At 39.3% G+C, this 26,053-nt stretch overlaps 1 protein-coding gene and 1 long non-coding RNA gene across 2 annotated transcripts in view; one reads left to right on the top strand and one right to left on the bottom strand.

Moving 5' to 3' along the window:
- Nucleotides 1-25,757, bottom strand: part of LOC128868134 (inhibitor of nuclear factor kappa-B kinase subunit beta) — a 28,970-nt gene extending 3,213 nt beyond the window's left edge. Inside the window, exon 1 of the mRNA XM_054109901.1 lies at nt 25,646-25,757. Coding sequence (XP_053965876.1) covers nt 25,646-25,757 — 112 coding nt within the window. The remainder of the gene's footprint in view (nt 1-25,645) is intronic.
- On the top strand, nt 25,388-25,898 carry LOC128868152 (uncharacterized). The gene is made up of 2 exons (XR_008455066.1): nt 25,388-25,581; nt 25,661-25,898. It is a non-coding gene; the product is annotated as an uncharacterized LOC128868152 (long non-coding RNA).
- Nucleotides 25,899-26,053: the final 155 nt, after the last annotated feature.

The following is a 26,053-nucleotide window of genomic DNA, read 5'->3' as shown; positions in this document are numbered from 1 at the left end:
AATTTCTTTTTTTAACATATATCCAGGAGGCGCCAAAGTCGAGGCCTGAAGAAAATCATGTCTTGCGGCGGACAGTTAATCTAGAAATGGTAATTCTAAAACAAAAGAGAGAAACAAAATTTTCAAAAGGAAGGTTCCTTGCGTGAGAATTTACCACAAACTGACAAAAAAAAAAAATAATAAAAAAATGGCGGATGTTTGAAAAAAAGTTAAGAAAACACCCCTGTTTTTCACAATGTTATGCTTAAAAAGCAATACTTTATTAACTTTTTTTTTGCAAAATGTGGTAAATTGGCATACAAAACATCTTAACAAATAAAACAAGACCAAAATCATTAAAATCGGCTAAGCAGTTTCGGAGATAAAGTGTCCGCCATTCGAAAAAAAGTAATTTCTGGAAAAACGCGTTTAAAGTTAAAACTTGCTATTTTCTTTCAGCTGAGTCAGCAAGTAATGAGTGCAGGATGCGCCTGCACATTTTCACTGATTTCACTTTGTTAGAATTCGAATTTAAAAAAACAGTTTCAGGTGATGATTTTTAAAAGTATAAGGATTGAAAAAATGTAAAAAAAAAATTTAATTTTTTGAAACTTATAAGGTGGTCAAGTACCTTAAAAGTACGCCATAAGCAAGCGTAGCCTTCGGCGGTCTTAACTCTCTCACACCCATTGGAAAATTTTGAAGCATTTTACAAGAATCTCTACATTTACTTTTATAAGAAGTTTTTCGTTTCTACTTCCGATTTTAAATATATAGCACATACATCTATATTTATAGGAATACTCGTTATACAAGGTGGCGCAAATTTAATCACCCTATCCGAAAATAATTTTCGTAAGTGGGGTCGTACATCAATTTTATTTGACATTCGTGAACTAGACAGCTGCAGTATACAAACAGGCAAGCAATGGAGCGAGTAAAGGTTAAAATAAAGATTTCCAATATTTTTTTGACAGATCGCGCGTGTGTCTACTGTCAAAGTAAATATAATATTTCAGTGTTTATTGATATTTCATCATGGAAAGACTTACGCCTCATAAATTGTACAATTTTACAACGAAAATCGATGCTTTGTGAAAAGTATTCTTCGCGCGCTCAGGCCAATTTATGGAATATACTATAAAACCGTCCTACCGATTATTCGGTGACCGTCGGCGAATTTGAGAATAATTTTACATTATTGGATGATACTCGACCGATTAGGCCACGTACAGCCCGAAAAGAAGAGAATATTGCGGCTGTAAAAGAGAGTTTAACCGAAGACCCCGAAGAATCCATTCGGCGCCGATCTCAACAACTTAGCTTATCTTATGGCACTACTTGGGCGATTTTACGCAAAGATCTTGGTTTGAAAGTGTATTAAATAAACCTAGTACAAGATTTGAAGCCGACCGATCTTCCAAAGCGCCATAATTTCAGTCGTTGGTGTCTTGAAAAATTCGCCGAAGATCCGTATTTTGAGACCCGAATTTTGTTCAGCGATGAAGCCTATTATGGCTGCGTCAATAAGCAAAATTGCCATATTTGGACTGAAGAGCTACCCGAAGCCATTCAAGAACCAACAAACAGCCATTACATTCATTGAAAACAACCGTTTGGTGCAGCCAATGAGCCGGAGGAATCATCGACCCATATTTCTTTAAAGACGAGGCTAGCGCCAATGCAACAGTGAACGGCGAACGCTATCGCGCCATGATAAACGACTTTTTGGTTCTAACAAGACGACATTTGGTTCTAACAAGACGACGCTACTTGTCATATGGCTCGTGAAACAATGGATTTACTGTGTCGTCGTTTCGGTGAGCAATTTATCTCTCGTCTCGGACCAGTGGATTGGCCACCAAGATCGTGTGATTTCACACCTTTGGATGTTCATTTGTAGGAGTATGCAAAGTCTAAATGCTTTCCGGATAAGCCCGCTTCGCCGATTGAGGCATTGAAAGCCCACATTACTAAAGTTATTCACGAGATACCGACCGAAGTCGTCCAGCGAGTGATTCAAAATTGGTGTTTACGTATGGCCGAATTTGGGCGCAGTTGCGGGCAACATTTGAGAGGGATTATCATTACAAAAGAAGTGTCATGAATGGTTCTGCACGAAAATATTAAAGATTGCCCAATTACATAATTTGAATATTCTTGGTTTTATTTCAATTTAAAATCCGATAGCTCTAAATTGATCACCCTTTATAAGGTAAACAATCCTTTAGGAAATAAAACAAATGGCTTGAATAATGCGATGATTTTTTAAATATTTTATTTGCGCATTCCTTATAACTATAAATCATTTTCTCTATTCTTTTGGAAAGGGCATCAATTCAAAATCAATCCCAAGTAAAAGTAATAAACTTGAAATTTGAAACTGATTGTTTATGGTTATATTTATTTACTTATATGTACATATATGTATGTTTATATGTACTTTGTTTTCATATGGCATTTGCATACTCTCTGATAAACGATTTACTATGCCGGCAAACTTACAAAACAAACAAAAAAATCATGACGGACGAATTGCGGGAACGGCTCTACTTTACTATGTTTTTATCAGGGTTTCAGCAAAACACAACGACCGGCCAAATCAGAGATTTTTAGTATTTTCTTGATGACGGCCACTTGAGAATGAATTTGCGTATTAAACTGCTGCCAATGGCCATTTTTAAAACGTGTGAATTACAGCGGCACAGCGCAGTGGGTTGGGTTTTTGCTGATATGAATATAAACTTCCGTATATTTGTAGGTATGTATGGATGTACATAACTTCAAAATTTCTGTGAAGCACATACACGTTTTGTTTATTTATAAATGCACATATACGTGTATGTGTGTGAATGTAAGCAAGCAAACAAATCGCCAAGCAAATGTAAAAATGTAAAAACGTACGTATTAGGGTGCCTCACCAAAAAAACAGTTGGGATTTTCCCATCGGAATTATGGCTGTGTGCGCGTTCGTCTAAATTTTAGCATCTAAACTAATATTGCACTGGAGATTTCCAGTACTGCTTTAATTTATTGGGTTGGCAACTACAGTGGCTCACAGCTTATTTCGTGTGCCCGATCATCACAAAATAAAAAAGTTTAATATTTTTGTATAAACTTTATTTAGAAAAAAAACTTAAACGTACATTCAAAGATAAATTATTTCTTGTTACAAACATACATAAATAAACTTAAATTATTTCTTCTTAAGTAATATATTTACAGCAAAATCAAAATTATAACTAAATCCACGTCACACCTTATTTCGTGTGCTTAACCAAACTAGAAAAAACATGTTTTTTTTTAAATTTATTAAACTTTTACTAATCTAATATTTTGTAGGGGTAGCCTTTTTGTTTTAATACAGCTTTTAACCGGGATTGCATGGAGCTAACAAGTTTTCCAGTGTATTCAGGAGATATTTTCTCCCACTCCACTTGCAATGCTGTTTTTAGATCTTGTTTGTTGCTTATGTTATGTTTTCCAATTTTTTGATCCAGAATATTCCATAAATTCTCAATTACATTGAGATCAGGTGATTGTGCTGGCGTTTTTACCACATGAGGGCAATTCCATATAAGCCACCGTTGCACTAATTCCGACTTATGCTTCAGATCATTGTCCTGATAGAACCTGAACCTGTCCCGAATGCCTAATTTTTCAGCACTTTGTAGTAAATTATTTTTTAATAAATTCAAATAAACTGTTTTATCCATAATTTCGTCGATAAAACCAAGTTTCCGACACCAGCTGTTGACATGCAGCCCCTAACCACTACATGGCCCCCACCGTGTTTTACTGTACCACGCAGATTCTTCGGGTCCAGCTCCGCGTTGGGCTTACGCCAAACGAAAAACTTTCCATCGGAACCAAAGAGGTTTAATTTGCTTTCGTCGGCGAAAATAACGTCATTCCAAAATGTTTGGTCTTTATTAACATGATTTTCGGCAAACTCCACCCTTAATCTTCTGTTACGCTCATTAACAAACGGTTTGTTTCGAGCTGTACGACCATGGAAATCAGCTTTGCGCAGAATTCTTATTGTTTCAGGATTACATGACTTACCAAGTACTTTTTCAACCTCTTTTGTCAAAGCTGACGCACTAATTCATGGGTCTTTTTTAATTTTTCTTAATATCCACCTTTCATCAGCTTCTGTAAAAATTTTGTTTGGAGCTTGGCGGCCTTTGTCAACCACTCTTTTTTCACGAGAAAAGCGTTGAATAATGTACTGTACTGTGGAAGTACTTAAATTAACAATTTGAGCAATTTTTTTCTTCGACTTTCCATTTTTGTAATGCGTAATCACTAATTCGCGCCTTTCAATCGACGTACGACGACCCATCACGGTATTTTTAAATTAAGCTGGACAACCGACTACTTTCAATGTGTAAACTAAATAAGGATATAATCTAATATACTATGCAAAACAAATTTCTTATAATTGCTAACCGGTTTACTGGCGCCGATAACGGTAAAAGTGAACACACGAAATAAGCTGTGACGTCAATTTACCTAGTATTCTGTTTTTGTTGTAAATATTCTACTAAAGCAGAAAAAATTTGAATGCATTTATACATGTTTGTAATTAGAAATAATTTATCTTTGATTGTGCATTTAAATTTTTTTTAAAGTAAATCAAATAAAAATAATTTTACAATTCTTTAGTTTAACATACATCCACACGAAATAGCTGTGAGCCACTGTAAGTAATTGCGGAATTCTCTCATAGATGGCTTCAGTTGAATTTTAGGCTTGCAGGCGTAGTACAAATGTAAAACATATTTTGTTATTTGATAGTTGACAACTCAGCTGTTTTGATCGGTTAGGTAGTTTTTGTTTGGCGTTCGTTGAAAAATGGAAAATCCATAAGGAAGATTTTCGTCATATTTTGTTTTTTTTTATTTCCGCAAAGGGAAAACTGCTTTGCAAGCTCATAAAAAGTTATGGTGGCGAAGCCTTTGAAAAAACGGCAGTGTCAAAATTGGTTTGCCAAATTTCGTTCTGGTGATTTTTCACTCAAAGATGAAAAACGCTCTGGTCGTCCAGTTGAAGTTGATGATGTCGTAATCAAAGTAAAAATCGATTCGGATCGTCACAGTAAAACACGTGAGATTGCAGAAAGAAACGTATTTAATACAACGCATTAACAGCTGCGATTTGCTAAAGAAACGTGATGAAAATGATCCATTTTTAAATTGACTGATAACTGGCGATGAAAAATGGGTTGTTGACAACAATATCAAGCGGAAGAGATCGTGGAGCAGGCCAGGTGAACTAACTCAAAAACATCATAAGCTGATATTCATCAAAAGAAGGTGTTGTTATCAGTTTGGTGGGATTACAAAGGAATTGTCTACTTTGAACTCTTACCAACCAATCGAACGATCAACCCAGATATCTACATTGAACAACTAACGAAATTATCCAATGCAGTTGAAGAAAAGCGGCCCGAATTGAAATCGAAAAAGTATTGTATTCCATCATGACTATGCAAGGCCACACACATCTTTGGCCACTCGGCAAAATTTATTAGAGCTTGGTTGGGATGTTTTGCACCATCTGATTACTTTTTGTTTCGATCTTTACAAAACTCCTTGAATGGTAAAAATTTCAATAATGGTGATGATGGCAAATCGTACCTGATTCAGTTTTTTGCCAATAAAAACCAGAAGTTTTATGAACATGGGATTAGGATGCTGCCTGAAAGATGGCAAAAGGTCATTGATTCAAATGGGCAATACATTATAGAATAAAGCTATTCAGTTCCATGAAAAAATTGTCTTTGATTTTCTAAAAAAATCTGCAATTACTTAGTTGCCAACCCAATAGAAAAATAGCAGCTAAAGAGTGCGAGTTCGTTTGGCAACCAAAATTTCTGGTTTTCAAATTTGAATTTGTCTACTTTTATCAATTAAATGTATAAAATGAATAATTTTGTATCGACTTTGGTACCTTTAGCAATATAATAAATTATGCCCCATTTCCTTACGAATATTATAAAAACTTGCTCACTCGATAGTTCAATTTAGGTTGAAATACTTTTCAAATATCAAAAATAATCTACAATTAGGATTGAACCACAGCATTGCCGACACGTTCCAGTGATTTAGGATTTATTTCTAGATATTTAGGTAACAATTTCACTATGGATCGATTTCTGGTCTATGTGCGATATACAGGATCAAACAAGTCTAGCCTAAAATGTATTATACCTAAATCGATGAAGTTTTGGCTGAGTTGTTCCAGTTTTTCCTAAACCCATACTGCAAAAAATAGGTCTAAAATATATTAGATCGAAAAAAAATCGCATTACTTTGCTTCAGTTGATAGAAGGCGACTTCGGTTCGCCAAACGTTAGCGAGTAGCGAATAGATGAAGCAACTGGAATAAATAAACCTATGAAGGCTAAACTGGGAAGGAGCTGCCAAAAATTACATTTCTTTGGAAGCACTTAATGAGTATTAGCAAGACCGCATTCACATAGGGCAGCTTTTGTGGCTTTAACGCGTTACTTGTGACGCTCGTGCCCTGTCAACCCCTTTTATGTTTCCCGTTCTTGTCGCCTGTTGATTAAAAACTAATAATTGCAAAGTGTGTGAACACAACGGGAACACCAAGAAAAAATTCGCAAAATTGAAGCAATAAAATTTGCGCTGTATGCACGCGGTCTAATGAAACTTACGAAATATCAAAAAAGAGAGTTGGGAGCATTAATAATAGTGAGTTATACCAGTTTTGGAGGATGGTTCCATGTGTAGAAGTCCACGCAAGTGGGGAAAGTTACTGATCGCCATTCACTTGGGAATGGCCAGGACGATTCTTCTGCATATGGTTCAAGCAGCTCACAACGGCCGGGATTATCCCACGTATCCTCTGGGTAGCTTCCGAACACCCGTTCGGGAGTGAGCTAACGTGAGAAGGCGAAACATTCCAGGATAGCTGGTTGTGCGTTGGGTTTGGGACCCGCCACTTAAAAATCCCCCCCCAATGAAAAGTTTGAAAAAGCCTCGGATGAGACCTCCCTATGCTGATGACGACCCCTGCAAACGAAATAAGGAATATGATTTGAGGGCATGCACCTGGAATGTCCGGTCCCTTAATGGGGAAGGTGCCTCTGCCCGGCTGGTTGATGTCCGCGTGAGAGTAAAGGCTGACATCACTGCCATCCAAGAGATGCGATGGACGGGGCAAGGTAAGAAAACCATAGGACCTTGCGACGTCTACTACAGCTGCCATGTAAAGGAGCGCAAATTCGGTGTCGGATTTGTTGTGGGAGAGAGACTTCGTCGCCAAGTACTGTCGTTCACTCCGGTGGACGAGCGTCTCGCAACAATCCGCATCAAAGCCCGTTTTTTTAACATATCGCTAATTTGCGCCCACGCCCCGACGGAAGAGAAGGACGATGCGACCAAAGATTCTTTCTATGAGCGCCTGGAACGCTCCTATGAGCGCTGCCCCCGCCACGACATAAAAATCGTGCTTGGCGACTTCAACGAAAGGGTGGGCAAGGAGGGAATTTTTGGTCCCACAGTCGGAAAATTCAGCCTGCACAACGAAACATCCGGTAACGGACAGAGGCTGATCGACTTCGCCGGGGCCCGAAACATGGTAGTCTGCAGCACCAAATTCCAGCATAAGAAGATTCACCAAGCCACCTGGCTGTCTCCTGATCGAAAAACACGAAACCAGATCGATCATGTTGTGATAGATGGAAGACACGCTTCTAGTGTATTAGATGTACGTACGATCCGAGGACCCAACATCGACTCGGATCATTACCTTGTTGCAGCCAAACTGCGCACACGCCTCTGTGCAGCAAAAAACGTACATCTACCTGCGCAAAGAATGTTCGACATCGAAAAGCTGCAATCACAACAGACAGCCAGAAGATTCGCCACTCGACTCTCACTCCTGCTCTCAGAGAGTACTGCCCAACAAACCGGCATCCACGAACAATGGAGCAACATTTCTCGTTCTCTACGTACCGCCGCCGAAGAAGAAATCGGATTCCGGCGAGCCCGAAAAAACAATTGGTACGACGAGGAATGTCATGCTGCCGCAGAAAGAAAGGATGCCGCCTATAGAGCCACGCTGCGATCGGGCGCAACGCGAGCCATGTGGGATCGCTACAGAGAGCTGAAAAAGGAAGAGAGACGTTTCTTCCGAAAGAAGAAACGAGAGGCCGAAATACGTGAGTGCGAAGAGCTTGAGATGCTGGCCAACAGGAACAACGCCCGAAAATTCTACCAGAAAGTTCGGCGGCTTACAGAAGGTTTTAAGACCGGGGCGTTTTCCTGTAAGAACAAAGACGGCGAACTGGTGACTGACGTACAGAGCAATCTTAAATTATGGAGGGAACACTTCTCGAACTTATTAAACAGTGACAGCTGCGCATGTCACCGAGAAAGTGAAGATCCCGATACCCCAATCGTTGACGACGGAATTGTCGTTCCGCTACCCGATCATGACGAGGTGAGAATAGCGATAACGCGGCTAAAGAACAACAAAGCCGCGGGCGCCGACGGACTGCCGGGTGAGCTATTCAAACATGGCGGCGAGGAGCTGGTAAGGTGCATGCATCATTTGTGCCAATTACCGCGGGATTAGTCTTCTAAATATCGCCTATAAGGTTCTAGCGAGCGTATTGTGTGAAAGGATGAAGCCCACCGTCAACCAACTGATTGGGCCTTATCAGTGTGGCTTCAGACCTGGAAGGTCTACCATCGACCAAATATTCTCAATACGCCAAATCTTGGAAAAGACCCATGAAAGGAGAATCGACACACACCATCTTTTCGTCGACTTCAAAGCTGCATTCGACAGTACGGAAAGGAGTTACCTGTATGCCGCGATGTCTGAATTTGGTATCCCCGCAAACCTAATACGGCTATGTAAGATGACGTTGCTCAACACCAGCAGCGCCGTCAGAATTGGGAAGGACCTCTCCGAGCCGTTTGATACCAAACGAGGTTTCAGACAGGGTGACTCGCTGTCGTGTGACTTCTTTAACCTGATGTTGGAGAGCATCGTACGAGCCGCAGAACTTAATCGCTCAGGCACAATTTTTTATAAGAGTGTACAATTGTTGGCGTATGCCGATGATATTGACATCATCGGCCTTAACAACCGCGCTGTTAGTTCTGCCTTCTCCAAACTGGACAAAGAGGCAAAGCGAATGGGTTTGGTGGTGAACGAGGACAAAACGAAGTACCTCCTGTCTTCAAACAAACAGTCGGCGCACTCGCGTATCGGCACCCACGTCACTGTAGGCAGTTATAATTCCGAGGTTGTAAAAGACTTCGTCTATTTAGGAACCAGCATTAACACCGATAACAATGTCAGCCTTGAAATCCAACGTAGAATCTCTCTTGCCAACAAGTGCTACTTTGGACTAAGTAGGCAACTGAGCAGTAAAGTCCTCTCTCGACGAACAAAACTAACACTCTACAAGACTCTCATCATGCCCGTCCTAACGTATGGCGCAGAAGCGTGGACGATGACAACATCCGATGAAGCGACGCTTGGAGTGTTCGAGAGAAAGATTCTGCGTAAGATTTTTGGACCTTTGCACGTTGGCAATGGCGAATATCGCAGGCGATGGAACGATGAGCTGTATGAGCTTTACGACGACATAGACATAGCGCAGCGAATAAAGATCCAGCGGCTACGTTGGCTGGGTCATGTCGTCCGAATGGATACAAACGCTCCGGCTTTAAAAGTATTCGATGCGGTACCAGCTGGTGCTAGCAGAGGAAGGGGGCGGCCTCCTCTGCGTTGGAAAGATCAGGTGGAGAAGGACTTGGCTTCACTTGGTGTGTCCAACTGGCGCCGGTTAGCACGAGAAAGAAACGACTGGCGCGCTTTGCTAAACTCGGCCAAAATCGCGTAAGCGGTTATAGCGCCAATTAAGAAGAAGAATACCAGTTTTATGAGTTAAACCCAGGTTTTCTCGTTAGGTATGTTGAAAAAAAATGAGGGGGACTTTGGATTCTACGTCATTCGTTTTGTGTTTTACAAAATTTGGCTTTGGCTTAGTGAAACACAAAACGAATGACTTCGGCATACCTGTCAAATTCGTTCAGAGCCGAATAACGGTCTGCTGGTAGTGCACCTCTAAAAATCTTTTTTACCATGAGGTAAAATCATACTCAAGGATGATACATTCCCAGGTTTGCTCTTTAGCTATGGTGAAAAACAAAATGCGTAGGGGGAACTTCGCCTGCCACGCAACTAGGAAGATTCGGCAGTCGAATTCTGCCCGATTATTTCACATGCATTCACACACTCGTCCAATTAGTCATTGTTCAGACGGCAACGAAGTGTCATTGGTTGATTTTTTTCGTACATCACTAACACAATCTCATTTTTGTTTTTTTTTAAAACACAGCCCAAGTGACGTCAGCTCATCAACTGATTCTGTCAAAAGCGTTCAGAGCCAAATAACGGTCTGCTAAAAAGCTGACCTTTAACAACTTTTTACTATGACCCATACTCGCTAGCGACGAATCTTGCTCGATAGCTTTGTTGTTGATTTCGCATGCAAATTTTTCATCAAGCGAACAGAGTCCAAAAGCATAGCGAGCAGAGAAGTGGCGAATCGAAGTCACTTAAATTTTTGAACATTTTTATACAGATATGTTTAGCTTACTAAATTTGAAGATAATTTTTTGGAAAACATATTTTTTTTACAAAAAAAACTCGATTTTCGGAGGTACTTTCACAACGGTCCAGCTTAGGTAAGTCTTAAAATTTTTTGCCGAAACATAATGCATGTTGTAATTCCGATGGAAAAACAGTACCGATTTTTTCGTATGGAGAGTGATGCACCCTAATATATATACATATATATTAAGTACACAAATGCCACACAATGTGAAATGTTCCTTCATTTACTTGATGCAATTTTTATAAACAAACAATTATACAAACAAATTTTGAAGTGGATATTGAACAACTGAATTAGGGCTCTTAACCCATTATGGCATCATGTAACAGATATGTATGTACACATATTGGCAACGCGGTAATAAAGCTGCCTTAAATTTCATGTGTTTGTACGACAGTGAGTTACACAAGTCTAATGAGCTGTAGCCATACTCGCTAGCGGCGAATCTTGCTCGATAACTTTGTTGTTGCTTTCGCAAGCAAATTGTTCGTTAAGTTAATCGAGCATAGAGATAGCGAGCGGGAAAATGGCGAATAGAAGAGGCCTATAGTAGATTTATCTTCTTTGTGGGCATTACATCGAATTACTTTCATTAGATAAAGACCCCGTACAAAGGAATTCCCTCACATTTTCGAGCAAAAGAAAATAATTTGTTCAACAAAAAATTAAGAAAAATGTCGGCAAATCAAACTATTTCCTGCCTTTATGCGCTAAAAATGTTAAATAGGCTAATGGAATGAAAGAAAAATACTTCGCTTTTAAGTTTCTCATTTAATTTGCTAATATTGCCACTGCAAAAAAATCGTCTACAGTCTGTGTCAAAAAAATAGAATCGGTAACTTCAAGATATATTTCGTTCTGCTTTTTGCTGCATAATAGTTCTACTCAAGGGCTACGACGAAAGTGCCAACTCAGGTTAGTGTCGTTCAAAACTTTTCCGTAAACGCAACCAAACAAAAATGAGTGAGAAGTACGCGAAGTGTTTTGAGGCGGTATTTTTGTGCACGCATTCGAAAGGACCGAAATTATCTTACACCGCGGCTGCAAAAGTAATTAAAAAATGAAAATAGTTGGTTGTGATGTGAATACCGCTGATTCCACATCACAACAAACTTTTTTGATTTTTTGGGTACAAATGTTGAGACTTTTCCGGGCGCGGCTTGAAGCGAGTGACGACAAAAAAGCAGGATAAAGTGATCGTCCAACTTTTTAAGCGGGACCCTTCTTTGTGACTACGCCAAGCACGATTAGTTCTTGCCAAAAAGGGAATAGATGTGAGTATCAACACCAGCGAACGTCGACTGAAGGAGGCGAACATATCCTACCGTCCCACATCATCAAAACCACTGCTCTCAGAAAAACACATTGAGAAACAACAAAACAAGAAAATGGCGTCACAGTATTGGACAGGCCTTCCTAGTCTCCAGACGCCAACTCCATTGATAATGTGTGGGGAACTGTGAAAACGCATCTTACCGGAAGACCAGTCCATGCTTTAAAGCAACTCGTGCGTCAAGTTCGCTGGTTCAAAGCATGAAGAAGATGCCAGGCTAGACTCGAACACGATGAAGACTACACGCTTTTTGAGTAATTGAGGCTCGTAATTTTGTACATATTTTCATGTAAAAAAATTTAAATATATGTACATACATATATCTTTTATACTTCATGAATAATCGCGGTTCTTTTTTACTGACACAGACTGTATATGAAAATATAGCTGTCAAAACGCCAAGGTGGCAATTCATTGCATGCGATAAACCTAAACCTCATACCATAAGCTCTGCGATGAGTGGACTCCCATTATATTGCATTGCTTCCCATGAGATGGTTTGCGTGCGATCAGCGTTCGCATGCCGACGCAGGGGGTAATAAACACCAATAAACATGGGAACTATTTTCTTTCCCGTGGCGAACAACGCGAAATGAACATTGTCAACCGATCCCTAATGTATGGCGAAATGAATCACGATTTACAGAATGCAGAGGTGTGGCCAACATCAGACCTTCAATCGGTTCTCAGCGGCTTTCAATGAATCAGATGATTTGCTGAGACTCCAGAAACATTCCGCAAACATATAGAAAGCATGTTTAAGCTGTTACAAAACCATATTTTAATGTCAACATCTTTATAGTTCACCCTGCGCAATGTTAAGATATTCTATAATAGGATTTACTGAAAAGGCAGGCAATTAAGCAACGGACGAAAAAAGTGACAAGAGAGCGAAAGAGCTACAGAGAATGTTGCAATGTTAGAGTAATCACACTGGGAGAGGAGACATGTGGGCGTTCCCACGACAATCGGTTCTACGTTACCGGAACCACCCGGATTTCTATTCGGCCAAAGACTGTCACTCCAGCAGCATTCCCCGTACATGCTTGGGAAATATTTAAAACAACAACAACACGGGGACGATTATTAATCAAATTTCGTTTTTTATGCATTTCCAAAATATTTTGAATGTTTTTATGAAGCTAATTGTAAAAAACTAACGTTGAAATCGATATTACTTTTATAGTCAAATTGAGTAAACTTTGTTTGCCCTGTTCTCAGCAAAATAGCCCAAAAATGAATTCTCTTACCCAAAAACCACATACATATTGATGTATGTAAAAACATTCTCTTAAAGCTTAGGAAAATATAAAAACCAAATTTATTGTGGATAAATAACTAAAATTAAAAGTAAGGAGGTGAGATACCCACTTTAGAGCTATGCTTACGTAGATTTTTTTGTTCAAAATTGCCGGTAAAAAAATATCAGGAATTGTTCATTTAAAAAGCACACGTTACACATATGTATGTCTAATTTTTTTTCCTGGAATGTTGGTACAACTGTCCGCTATAGTGCCGCAGAGTTTGAGCGCGATCTGTCAATTAGCTTGTTTTTGGCATTTAATTATATCAATCAACCGCAGGTGTGCTCTGCGATTTTCACTATGGATAAAAATATCGAACAAAAAATGTGTCTTATATTTTGTGTTTTGAACAGGATTTCACGCGCCGATTTGTTGAAAATGTTGCAGAAAGCCTATAGCGAGTGTGCTTTCTCAAAAACACGGGTCTACGAGTGGTATAAGGCTTTTGCAGAGCGCCGAGAAGTCGTGGAAAGATTGCCCCGATCTGGTCGCCCATCAACGTCTTCAACGGATGAAAAAGGCGTCAAAGTCAAGGAAAGCGGTGCTGGAAAACCATCATTTAAGTTTGAGGGTGGTAGCTCGTGATCTAGTGTGTCGCACGAATCAATTCGCAACATTTTACACCATCTACGAGTATTGGGCATGAGACTGGTGCCAAAAGAGTTGAATTACTTTCAAAAAATTCATCGGAAAAAGGTGGCTGAAGACGCGCTTGAGCAAGTGAATTTGGACCCAACGTTTATCCAGCGCATCATAACAGGTGAAGAGACATGGGTATATGAGTTTGACAAAACTTAAATTGCCGCTCCGCAGACGCCGCTTTGAGTCGATAGAGGCCATTAAGGAGAATTCGCTGAAGGAGCTGAAGAAGATCTCTTCCAGCGCGTTTAAAAGGTGCTTTGATGACTGGACTAATCGTTGGCATATGTGTATTGCTTCGAATGGAGCCTATTTTGAAGGCGATAAAATAAATTTTGATGATTAAACAATAATTTTGCGTTTTGTTGAACGATTCTCGGTACTTTTTTGATAGAATGTACCTCAGTCGCCGAAACAAAGTGGTGAAATAATTTGACCCAACTTAATGTGCATACATATTTTCATATTGATTCATATTTGGAAACTTGGAAGTGGAGAAGGTGTTGCAAAAATTTAATCTGGAACAAAATGTACGCCCGTTAAATTAATCCGCTAATTGAATAAGTTTTATTTGCTGACGCTGGGATATAAAAACCTCTTCTAGAATACTTGAAATGGAACCGACATTGATGATGTCATAAACAAAATTTGGAGAGCGAGCCGAGTTTCCTTTCGAAAATAATGCCTGATACGAGGTGTGTTCAAAAAAAAATCCCGAATTTTGAATTTTCGCAGATTACGTATATTCGAATTTCGATTTTTTTGTGGCGATATGTTGGTACTCATGTCTCTCACTCATGTGGACGAGTTGGTCATTTTGAATGTTCAGTTAATTGTTGACAGCTGCTTTGCTTGCACGTGTTTCGGCTCGCCTTCGATTTTTACCTATTCAAAAAGATGGATCAAAGAACCTGTAACAAATTAAGTGCGCGGATGCATTCCGAATGTTGACTCTTTCATACGGAGAAGCTACTTTGGGCCAAAGCAACGTTTATCGGTGGTACAAAATGTTCTCAGAAGGCCGAGAAGATGTGAACGACGAAAAGCGTTCCGGATGACCGAGCACTTCAACAACAGACGAAAAAATTGATGAAGTGAAGAAAATGGTATTGGCAAATCGTCGAATCACCGTTAGAGAAGTTGCTGAGGACCCAGACATATCCATTGGCTCGTGCCATTCGATTTTTTTTCAATGATTTGAGCATGAGACGGGTTGCCGCAAAATTCGTACCAAAACTGCTCAATTTCGACCAAAAGTAGCATCGCATGAACATTGCTAATGAGATATTGGACTCTGTCCGCGACGACCCGAATTTGCTCCAGAGGGTCATAACTGATGACGAATCGTGGGCCTATGGTTATGACGTGGAAACCAAAGCTCAATCATCTCAATTGAAGCTGCTGCACGAACCAAGATCGAAAAAAGAGTGCCAAGTTCGGTCGAATGTAAAAGTTTGGCTTACCGTTTTCTTCGATTGCAGGGGCGTTGTGCATCATGAGTTCTTGCCGCAGGGTAAAACGGTCAATAAGGAATATTACCTGCAAGTTAAGCGCAATTTGCGCGAAGAAATCCCCCAGAAACGCCCCGATTTGTGGAAAAACAAAAAATGGCCCTCACGATAACGCCCCTGCTCACACATCGTTGCTTGTAAGTGACTTTTCGGCCAAAAACAACACACTAATGTTGCCACAGCCACCGTATTCCCCAGATCTGGCCGCCTGTGAATTTGTCTTGTTCCCGAAATTAAAGAGGCATACGGCAAGACGGCATCGAAGGAAGAGCTGAACAAGATAAAAACAAAAAAAATATTTTTTGAAGTGCTTCGAGGATTGGAAAAAACGTTGGCACAAGTGCATAATATCTCATGGGGATTACTTTAAATGGGACAAAATAGATATTAATGAATAAATAAATAATTTAAATAAAAATACAAAATTCGCGATACTTTTTGAGCACACCTCGTATTTTTGGCATATCATGGTCTATCCTGTATAAGTAGCAGTTCAACCTGTTACAAAATGCTGAACGTACATAGACGTTTTAGTGTTACGCGGTTCATACGAGGCAGCTCAAGATTTTCATTTCCCCATTTCCCGATGAATGCCATTTTAAGCCCGTTCATAGTTCTTCCATGTATCTGGCAAGCGAATCGGCTGTACCCTACAACTGTCTGCTGGAGTTGGGCCTGTGGTAATAAACTATTAGCTGTCTTGACAGGGCTAGTTAAATACCTGGGAGCTTCTATTTGGCCTCACTGCACATTATTTTGTGAGGTGCTTTAAGGGGGTATTCTGGTCTAGACGCCTTAATTTTAGGTATTTTTAAAACTAAGATAAAAAAATGAAAAACATTTTTACTACCCATTTTTTATGGTTTTTATTAATATTGGAAAAGTATAAAAAAAATATATTAAAAAAAATAAAAAAATCGTGGAATTACAGGCCGGCGGAGTGGGGGCTACATAAAAAACGGTGCTCCATGGTTGACATGATTCCAACCCTTGTAGGTGTCTAAAACAAACAAATTAAAAAAATTCTTCATTAGTTAGGATGTCGCTGTCAGATTACGCCAAATCAAAGAAAAAAAATCACAAAATGGCGTCAAAGTGACAAAGAAATTTTTTTTACCCTCTTTGTTTACCTTTTTAAATTTTTTTAAACTACTTCAAACTTAAATTTTTAAAAATCCGAGACATACGCGATAGACAGATGTATAATAAAACATTCTTATCAAACTTCAAAGCGATCGGCCTAGTAGAACTTGAGATATTATGACGACCATCTCAAAAAAAGTAGTTTTGAGAAAATCGCGTTTGAAGTTTGAGCAACAATTCCAATAGAATAACTTAGATCGCAATATTTACTACTCACTCTGGATTAATCGGTGATATATTTCCAGGTAAATATTATAGAAGTATAAAGTATATACATATGTATGTATAGAATAAATAAAGGTTGTGTGGGATACAAAAGATTTTCTGGAAAGAACGAGTCCTCTGCCGTTCATTGTGCGATTCGCTCCACTCGGCCGGCTTAGACGCCACGTCACAAAATCCGCTGTATCTCCGAAAATAATTCGAATTTTGAAAAATCCGTTGAAGGGCATATTTTTGAAGGTCTAAACTTTGAAAACACGCAAAAACCAAAAAAAATAGATTTTTTCAAATTTCTAGACCAGAATAACCCCTTAAAAATTGATGTATTGCAGACAATCCATAAACCATTCCTATGGGCGAATACCAAAACTGCTGTTTGTGTTGAGTTTGACGCATGCATTACTGAGAAACCAGCCGAATCAAATTTGTATTCCGCCCGGAGGGGAAATGGTTGTAGTCTTTATGAATATAATAATAATAATAAATAACTTGCAGAACGGCTCCCGGTCTGCGCGATTTAGTAAGTTGACCGAGTAATTTGTTTTAATAAAAAGGAGCAGCGGACATTAAAATTATCGAATAAAAGTTTAAAAGAGAGCAAAAAAGTATCTTTCTATTAAGGTACTTGACCACCTTATAAGTTTCAAAAAATTAAATTTTTTTTTTTACATTTTTTCAATCCTTATACTTTTAAAAATCATCACCTGAAACTGTTTTTTTAAATTCGAATTCTAACAAAGTGAAATCAGTGAAAATGTGCAGGCGCATCCTGCACTCATTACTTGCTGACTCAGCGGAAAGAAAATAGCAAGTTTTAACTTTAAACGCGTTTTTCCAGAAATTACTTTTTTCGAATGGCGGACACTTTATCTCCGAAACTGCTTAGCCGATTTTAATGATTTTGGTCTTGTTTTATTTGTTAAGATGTTTTGTATGCCAATTTACCACATTTTGCAAAAAAAAAGTTAATAAAGTATTGCTTTTTAAGCATAACATTGTGAAAAACAGGGGTGTTTTCTTAACTTTTTTTCAAACATCCGCCATTTTTTTTATTATTTTTTTTTTTTTTTTGTCAGTTTGTGGTAAATTCTCACGCAAGGAACCTTCCTTTTGAAAATTTTGTTTCTCTCTTTTGTTTTAGAATTACCATTTCTAAGATTAACTGTCCGCCGCAAGACATGATTTTCTTCAGGCCTCGACTTTGGCGCCTCCTGGATATATGTTAAAAAAAGAAATTTTAATAAATCAATTTTTTTTTGTATTATATAAGCTCTAAATAAAAATTAAAAAAAAAATTTATTTTAATATATTATACAGAACATGAAAAAAAAATTATTGAATATGTTGTACTTTTTAGCTTTCCAAGGTGGTCAAGTACCTTAACGCGGTAGGGAAAACCAAAAGATAGAAACTATTTTCTAATAGCGGCAGTCGCCCCTCACCAGGCAAAGGCAACCACCGAGTGTTGCTATGCTATGGAAAATGGTTCACAAAAAATAATTTGCCGTTCGGTGGCAGCTTAAAATTGTGTCGTTTTTGTACAACAGCATCAAAACGCACTCCACAAATTGGAGGAGAAGCTCGGCCAAATACCTAAACACAGAAGTGTACGTGCCAATGTTTAATTGGCCACCCAAGACATAAATACATATAAAGGGTGATCAGATTGGAGGTACTTTTTCCAATAGGGTTTTTTGTGACTATTGTCTAACTAAATATATGAATTTTTTCAGTATTCGTTGGTATTTCATCATGGAAAGACTTACGCCTCAACAACGTGTACAAATCGTACAATTTTAGTACGAAAATCGATGCTCTGTTAAAAGTGTTGATCGCGCGCTCAGACCAATTTATGGAGAATATAATCGTTCAGGGATGAGACCCATTTTTAATTTAATGGTTAACGTCAATAAGAAAAATTACCGTGTTTGGGATGAAGAGCAACCCGAAGCCATTCAAGAACAGCCATTATATCCACTTAAAACAACCGTTTGGTGCGGCCAATAAGCCGGAGGAGTCATCGACCCATATTTCTTTAAAGACGAGGCTAGCGCCAATGTAACAGTGCATGGCGAATGCTATCGCGTCATGACGACTTTTTGATGGCGGAAATTGAAGTCCATGAACTCCACAACATTTGGTTCCAAAAACACGAAGCTACTTGCCATACAGCCCGTGAAACAACGGTGAGCAATTTTTTCTCTCGTCTCGAACCAGTGGATTGACCACCAAGATCGTGTCATGTCACACATTTGGACTTTTATTTGTGTGGATTTATAAAGTCTAAATGCTTTGTGGATAAATCAGCTGCGAATGAGGCACGATTATATATATATATATAATTGGCGCGTACACCCTTTTTGGGTGTTTGGCCGAGCTCCTCCTCCTATTTGTGATGTGCGCCTTGATGTTGTTCCACAAATGGAGGGACCTACAGTTTCAAGCCGACTCCGAACGGCAGATATTTTTATGAGGAGCTTTTCCATGGCAGAAATACACTTGGAGGTTTGCTATTGCCTGCCGAGGGGCGACCGCTATTAGAAAAATGTTTTTATTAATTTTGGTTTCACCGAGATTCGAACCAACGTTATCTCTGTGAATTCCAAATGGTAGTCATGCACCAACCCATTCGGCTACGCCGGTCGCACGATTATCTTTAAATAATAAATGGCATGATGAATGGTTCCACACAAAAGTAATAAATATTGCCCAATCAATTTGAATTTTCGTTATGTTATTTCAATTTAAAATCCGATACCGCTAAATTCATCTCCCTTTATAGGTACTTACATACTAACGACATGAGTTCTGAAGACGTGATATAAATATAAACAACAGAGACCGGCATCGGCTCGAGCCGTCTCGTGCATCATCCTCTAAATTTGGTACAACCGTCCCCAGCTATGCAGACATGTACGAGACGAAACATTCTATTTTCGAGTTGGCATGATTGCTGGTTTGTATTTTTGTGTATGCGTCGTGCCGAAGGCTTGTTAGGTATGGCATGCAAGGAATAACACAACAACCAGCAGCCGTTCAGCAAATGCACGCAAAGGCAAACAATACTCGAAGGTCTCGAATGGATCGAATGGCTCCCGCCACAAAACGTTGGAGGTAAGGCTGCTGCAGTTAAGACGTACATTAGCTTAAGCCTTAACAACCCTAAGCAAACAGGGGTATGCTATCATCTTAAGAAAAGTTAAGTATCCTGAAGCAACCTTGTCCAAAGCAACAAAGGCTCTCATGATCTCCAAACGTCTAGGGAGAAAATCCTGGGCTGCATCCCAAGAATCCTGAGATAGATGTACATCATGATAATAAGATCAATCATAACATATGGAGCGGTCGCTCGGGCATCGAAAACCGCTCTGTCGACAGAGCAGGCAGCGCTAACACGGACCTGCCTTACAGCTGCGATGGAGATGACGCTTGAGCTTCAATATTATTGATATTATTACCAGGGATAGCTTCGGGAGAGGAAAAGTGATGTCATAGATATCACTAAAGTCATCAAATTCAAAAAGAAGTTCAGAATTGAACTGGATGATAAGATAAACTGGAATATACCTGCCTTTGAAAGGAAATTCCAGGAATGTACCCTGCACAGGTACGCAGATGGCTCGAAGACACAAGAGAGCATAGGCGCTGATATATATGGCCCCCGCACCAAACCGATGTATAGTTTTTCAACCATCTCCAAGCGGAGGATGGATATCATCTGTCAATGTACAGAGATCAATTTAAAAATGAGCGAATTGCCATTCTAGGCGACAGCCAGGCTATTTCATCCTGTGAGATTAAGTCCTCACTGGACCTTGAGTGTATCGAGAAACCGAATCTGTTCGGTACGCACAATCGCAGGACATAGGGGTATAACTGGGAACGAAATACCGGACGCATTGGCGAGAGAGACTGCGGCTTCGCCATTAATAAAACCCCGAACCCTTCCTTGCTATGGGACGACATACCCTCTGGGAGAAGCTTAGGGGTGAAGAACTAAGGATAAGGAGGTTTGCTGGCACCAAAATATGGAGCTACCCCAGGCAAAATCCTTATTAGGAGGGTACAACCAAAATAAGTTTAAAAGACTTATAACCCTCCCTATGGATAAACTGAGCCTCGGTCTCAGACTGAGCAGTCATCGGCACATGATTGGGCTGTGGTCTACTGATTCTTGCTGTTACTGCGACTAATCCCAGGCGAGTGCAATGCACCTTTTGCTTCAATGTAGCGCTATGGCGTGGAGAAGGTTGAGGTATCTCGGCCAACTGCAGCCAGAAAAAAGGCAAATCAATGGATTTTGAAAAGTCAACCGAGAATAATATTATTTAATTGGCTTATTTAATGAATTTGATGTTAAAAATTAATTTAATTTAATTAAGTTTTCTAAATATTATAGATAGATTATTTCTAGGTGTGCACACCTGGAACTGGATGGTAATTGCCTCTTGTAATTTGTTCAGAAATGAATTCTATTGTATCTGCCAACTTACGATAACTTCGATTATAAGGGGCGGAGTTGGAAACAATTCAACAACTTCTTTGCAAATGCTTGGCTCTGGCCAAAAGCAGGAACCGATATTTAAGATCCTACTTCTTACTGAATATCTATGGATGATCTATACACTTTAGGTATCAACAATATTTTAGGCTTTGTCCAAAGCTCAGGATGATTCAATCTGGAAGGGGAAATGTAGTCCAGCCTCTGCTGCTCACAGCGGACCTATTTCGTGGTCTGAGTGGCATCGCTGTTCCAATGTGCGATGCAGCTGCCAAACCTAGCAGGTAAGAAATATTTTGGGAAATAATGTTCTGTTTAAGAAGATTACTCAACCCTCATTAACGTGTTTGATTTAACACGGATGTTAAGTCCCGCTTGAATAGCCCAGAGATAGTCGCATGTGCTGTGTAACGGATCTTTTTTGCATCGCCACATGAATAATACGAAAACCCCGTTTTTATATATTATATTTTAAATACTGTTTAATGGCGGCTGCCTATCAAACAATAATGAATATTTAAACATTTATAATTAAGCTAAATAATTACAAACATTTGCATGCACACACACCTGTGCACAGTAGGCTCCTACACGATTACGTTAGGCGTCACACGATTACGCTACTATGAATGAATGACTGAAAACTAAGTTTGCGCTTCGATCGTAGCATCTTTTGCGAACTCTACTCATCACAGAGCCTCATGCAAACCCAGTTTACTCAATAAACCTAGAATGGCAGCGGGCGAATTTTTTTTTTTTTGTAATCTTCATATTCATTTACTGCAATCTGTTTTCAGCAATATTTGTACTTAAAACTAAGAACTTTTTGAAAGCTCCCAGTGGTGCAACCATTTCTGAAATGTTAGCTTATTAGCATAATAAGTCCATTGTTGACTTCCTCTTCAGTCTGTTATAGCAGATGAGATTGAGAGGTATTTCTGTGACCAAAGGGATTGTGTGTGATTGAAGTCTTTTGTGCCAGCTAAACTCTCATAGAGTTCAGACTACTCTTCGTTTTGTTTAACAAAGAAGTCTCACTCTTTGAGGTAGGGCTTGATAAAAGTACAATAATTAGTGGGTAGAGTGAGTTTTATTTTGCAAAGTAAGCCGTCATGCCAAACGCGGTCGAAGGCTTGAGATATGTCGAGAAATGCGGCCGTGCGATGCTTCTTCTGCTCAAAAGCTTTGTGAATACTATTCACGACACTGTGTACCTATTCGATGGTACCGTGCATTTTTCTCAAGCTGAATTGGTGATTTGGGATTAATTTTCGGTCTTCAATTATGGGCATCATTATTTTGGAAAAAAGATATTCCATAACTCTAGAGGCAATGGGCAATAAGCTGATGGGACTATAAGATTACACTTTTTATGCCTTTTTTACTGGTTTAAGGATCATATTTATTTATTTGTGCGAATTTCCATTGAGGAGGAACAACACCTGTTAGTTAGAAAAGAGATTGCCTTATCGGGCAGTTGTTTGGGTGGTTCTCCGGTGATGAGATAATATCCGAGAGCTTTCTTTGTTTTGAGTCTTTTTATTGCTGACTTTACTTCATTTTTCGAAAAAATGTTTATGGACGAGTCCATTTGGTGGATAAGTTTCAGGGTGTCTTTGACTTATTGGGCAGTGCTTAGCGAGGGTTCGATTTTATGGGTATGAAGACTCGGGATAAGTGAAGAGCAAAAGTGACGGGCGAACATATGTACCCCTCTTCTCGACGTACTCGGGCGAGATAACTACCCTACTAACTAACACTTTTGGCGATTACGTTGCGAAAGTAGCATTGTGGCAAGTATACACACCGAATTGCTATCGGTATCGCTATTACAGGCCTGTCAGAATAAGTTCCCTGCCTCGATGGCGGCAACGGCGTCGATTGGCATACCGATACAAAATGCAGAGGGAAATCGAAAATACAAAAAAAAATCAACTGTTGTGTGTATGTAGTATGTTAATGGTAATGGTGATGCCGGATGTCGAACTTGTCGTTATCTGTCCTGAAACCAACGTGAACTGTTAATAAACTTTAGTAGGTCCCTGATTTCCACCGAGCTGAAATCTTCAAACGCATTGAAAAAGTATCTTACTTACTTTCTTACTTATATGGCCTAATCAAGGATCACAACCCGTTACCGGGTTAAGACCGACTGCAACAGGTCTCACCAGGCGGCTCTGCTGTGTGATTTTCCGAAGCATCTTTCTCTCGAATACCCCAAGAGCGGCTGCATCAGTCTGTGACACAACCCATGTTTAAGCGCCATGGAGTAGCACGGGTAAGATGAGGGCTCTCTTTTGATAGCGGAAAATGCTGCAGTAACATCTCGTAAGGAGCTGGACAACTTTTGGGGAAAATAGTATCATTTCAATGAACACCGGCTCTCCGCGGTACCCTTTTCATGTGGAAGTTGAACCGGTTAAGAGGGTTAAAAGAGATCTTTTCTTACCTTGACAGAGCTGGACATGTTTCTCATTGTCATTTTGAAAGTCGAATCAGTTTTGCAGCAATACCGAACTCAGACATTGTGACGTATCGGGCTATCGAAGGCAGCCTTATAATCGACAAAGAGATGATGGATAATGTCGTCATCTTTTTCATGGGTTTTTGTCAGGATTTGGCATAGTTTGAAGAACTGGTAGATGGTGGACTTTCTTAGACCAAACTACACTGATAAGGTACAATTAGTGAGCTGGTAGTTGGCGAATATAGTAGGGTTGCCTTTCTTAAATATAGGACAAAGGACACAGAGATTCCAATCATTGGGCATGCTTACTCCTAGCCGTAATTTACTGATGCATGCACTCAATCAGCTCATTGCCGTCGGCCTTTAACAGTTATGTACCGACTATAAAATGGTAAATCTGTGTCAGGATAGAGCAGGACAGTGGCGTAGAAGGTGTAAAGTCATTGTTGTTGTTGTAGCAGCCTAAGCATTCCCTTACATGTACGGGGAATGGTGCCTTGGCCGGATATAAATCCGGGTCGGTCCGTAAAGTTGTGAGTCCCCAGTTTAGCCTCCTATCCTGGACAGAGACAGAAATCCCGCTAGGTATTCAAGGTTGCCTATATTGTTGTTGCGTCAGACTTGTTGTGCGGCATAAGTAGAGCGTTGAAGCCTTTTGTCCGTTACGTCAAAAGGTGCGGCACGATAAGACACTTTCCATACAAATACAGAAAATTAATTCGGCTGTCCGTCAAAAGCGCTGCCGAAACGGACTAATTCTGGCAGGCACCGGAAATACGGTTGCACCGCTTTATTGCACTTATGACTTTTTATCTATAATACCATTTTTATATTTTTCCAGGAAAAACTTGTTGACCAACTTCTTATCAATGAAAGTGCTTCATTTTCAAACCCTACAACCATTTGAGCAAACTCAAACGAAGAATGCAATTACACACGGCATTCTCAATATTTTTATGAATGTGTAAATTTTGCTAAACAAACTAATAAATTCAATTCCTTAACACACAAATGTATTTAATATTGCATTTGTGTAGATATACATATATGTGTATACATATACATATATAATATATATACACCTTCATATATTAATGCGGTTATATATGTATGCACATAAATGATATTTGACACAAACGTGCAAAATGTGTTCACCGATAATATTCGAGCAGCGAAAGTATACCTCCCTTTGTTGTTCTTCTGTACAGAAATATTTATGCATTTGATTCTACAAATGTTTGCTCCGCGTAGTGATAATCGACACAGGGCATAGAACTATTTTAATCTCTTTGGCAAGATGCCACAACACAAAATAATAATTTCTCCCTTTTAAATGTACATATGTATGTATGTATGTGTCTCAAGGTAGGAGTATTTTGCCGCTTCATAAACAAGAACAAAGTTATATTTAGTGTATTTGTTATGAATGCAATAATAATCGTAGTAGGACGACAATGCATACAACAACTCTTTAGAAACCTGTGCATATATTACAAGTAGCGGTGGCGTTTAGCTCACAATGAAAATAAATGACTATGAATGTAATAACTAATGTACAAACACGCGCGCCAACTAACCATGCGCCTGCTATCAGTATCCAACATATATGCATATGCATATACCTACATATGCAGTTATATTAAGAATTCTCGGAATTGATACGGTGACTAATGCAGTCAGTTTTGTTTTGCCGTTTGCTTATATAGATTGCTGTGTGTGCATTTGCAAACTTTTAATATCTATAGCTAATCCACTTGGCACAGATTTACGAAAAATGCTATTGTTTGCATGTAACTGCAGTGCTCAACAAAATGTAAGTTGTTACCTTTGTTAGAAATCAGACATTAATAATAAAATAACAAATTTTGTACACATACCAATCTCTTGTCCAGTCTTAACATTCTGCCACAGGTGCACCTCCCCAAAGCCGCCCACACCTAGTTGACGCTTCAACTGCCAAGGACCGAAATATCCCAAAGAGTTATTCATTATAAATTTGTTACGTAGGATTTAAGCGCGCAGAGTGTATCTTTTTTTAGTCGCGAGCCAGTTCAGCGCCACGCAATTGTATTACCGGCCACCCGTTTAACTTCCGCACAAAATCACATTAAACAAGCAATAGACGACAAATAACAAATTCAGGTTCACAAACTTGAAAAATGTCGGTATCGTGGAAATTAAAATCAAAACAGAATAGAAGTTGATAACGCACCAGTGTTGCCAGTGCCACCAAGTGTGCTATGAGGATTATCAGACTATCATTACAAATACAATATTTACTCCCA

This window comes from Anastrepha ludens, chromosome 2, assembly GCF_028408465.1.
Source record: "Anastrepha ludens isolate Willacy chromosome 2, idAnaLude1.1, whole genome shotgun sequence".
NCBI classification, from domain to species: Eukaryota; Metazoa; Arthropoda; class Insecta; order Diptera; family Tephritidae; genus Anastrepha; species Anastrepha ludens.
This window is presented reverse-complemented; position numbering and strand designations above follow the sequence as displayed.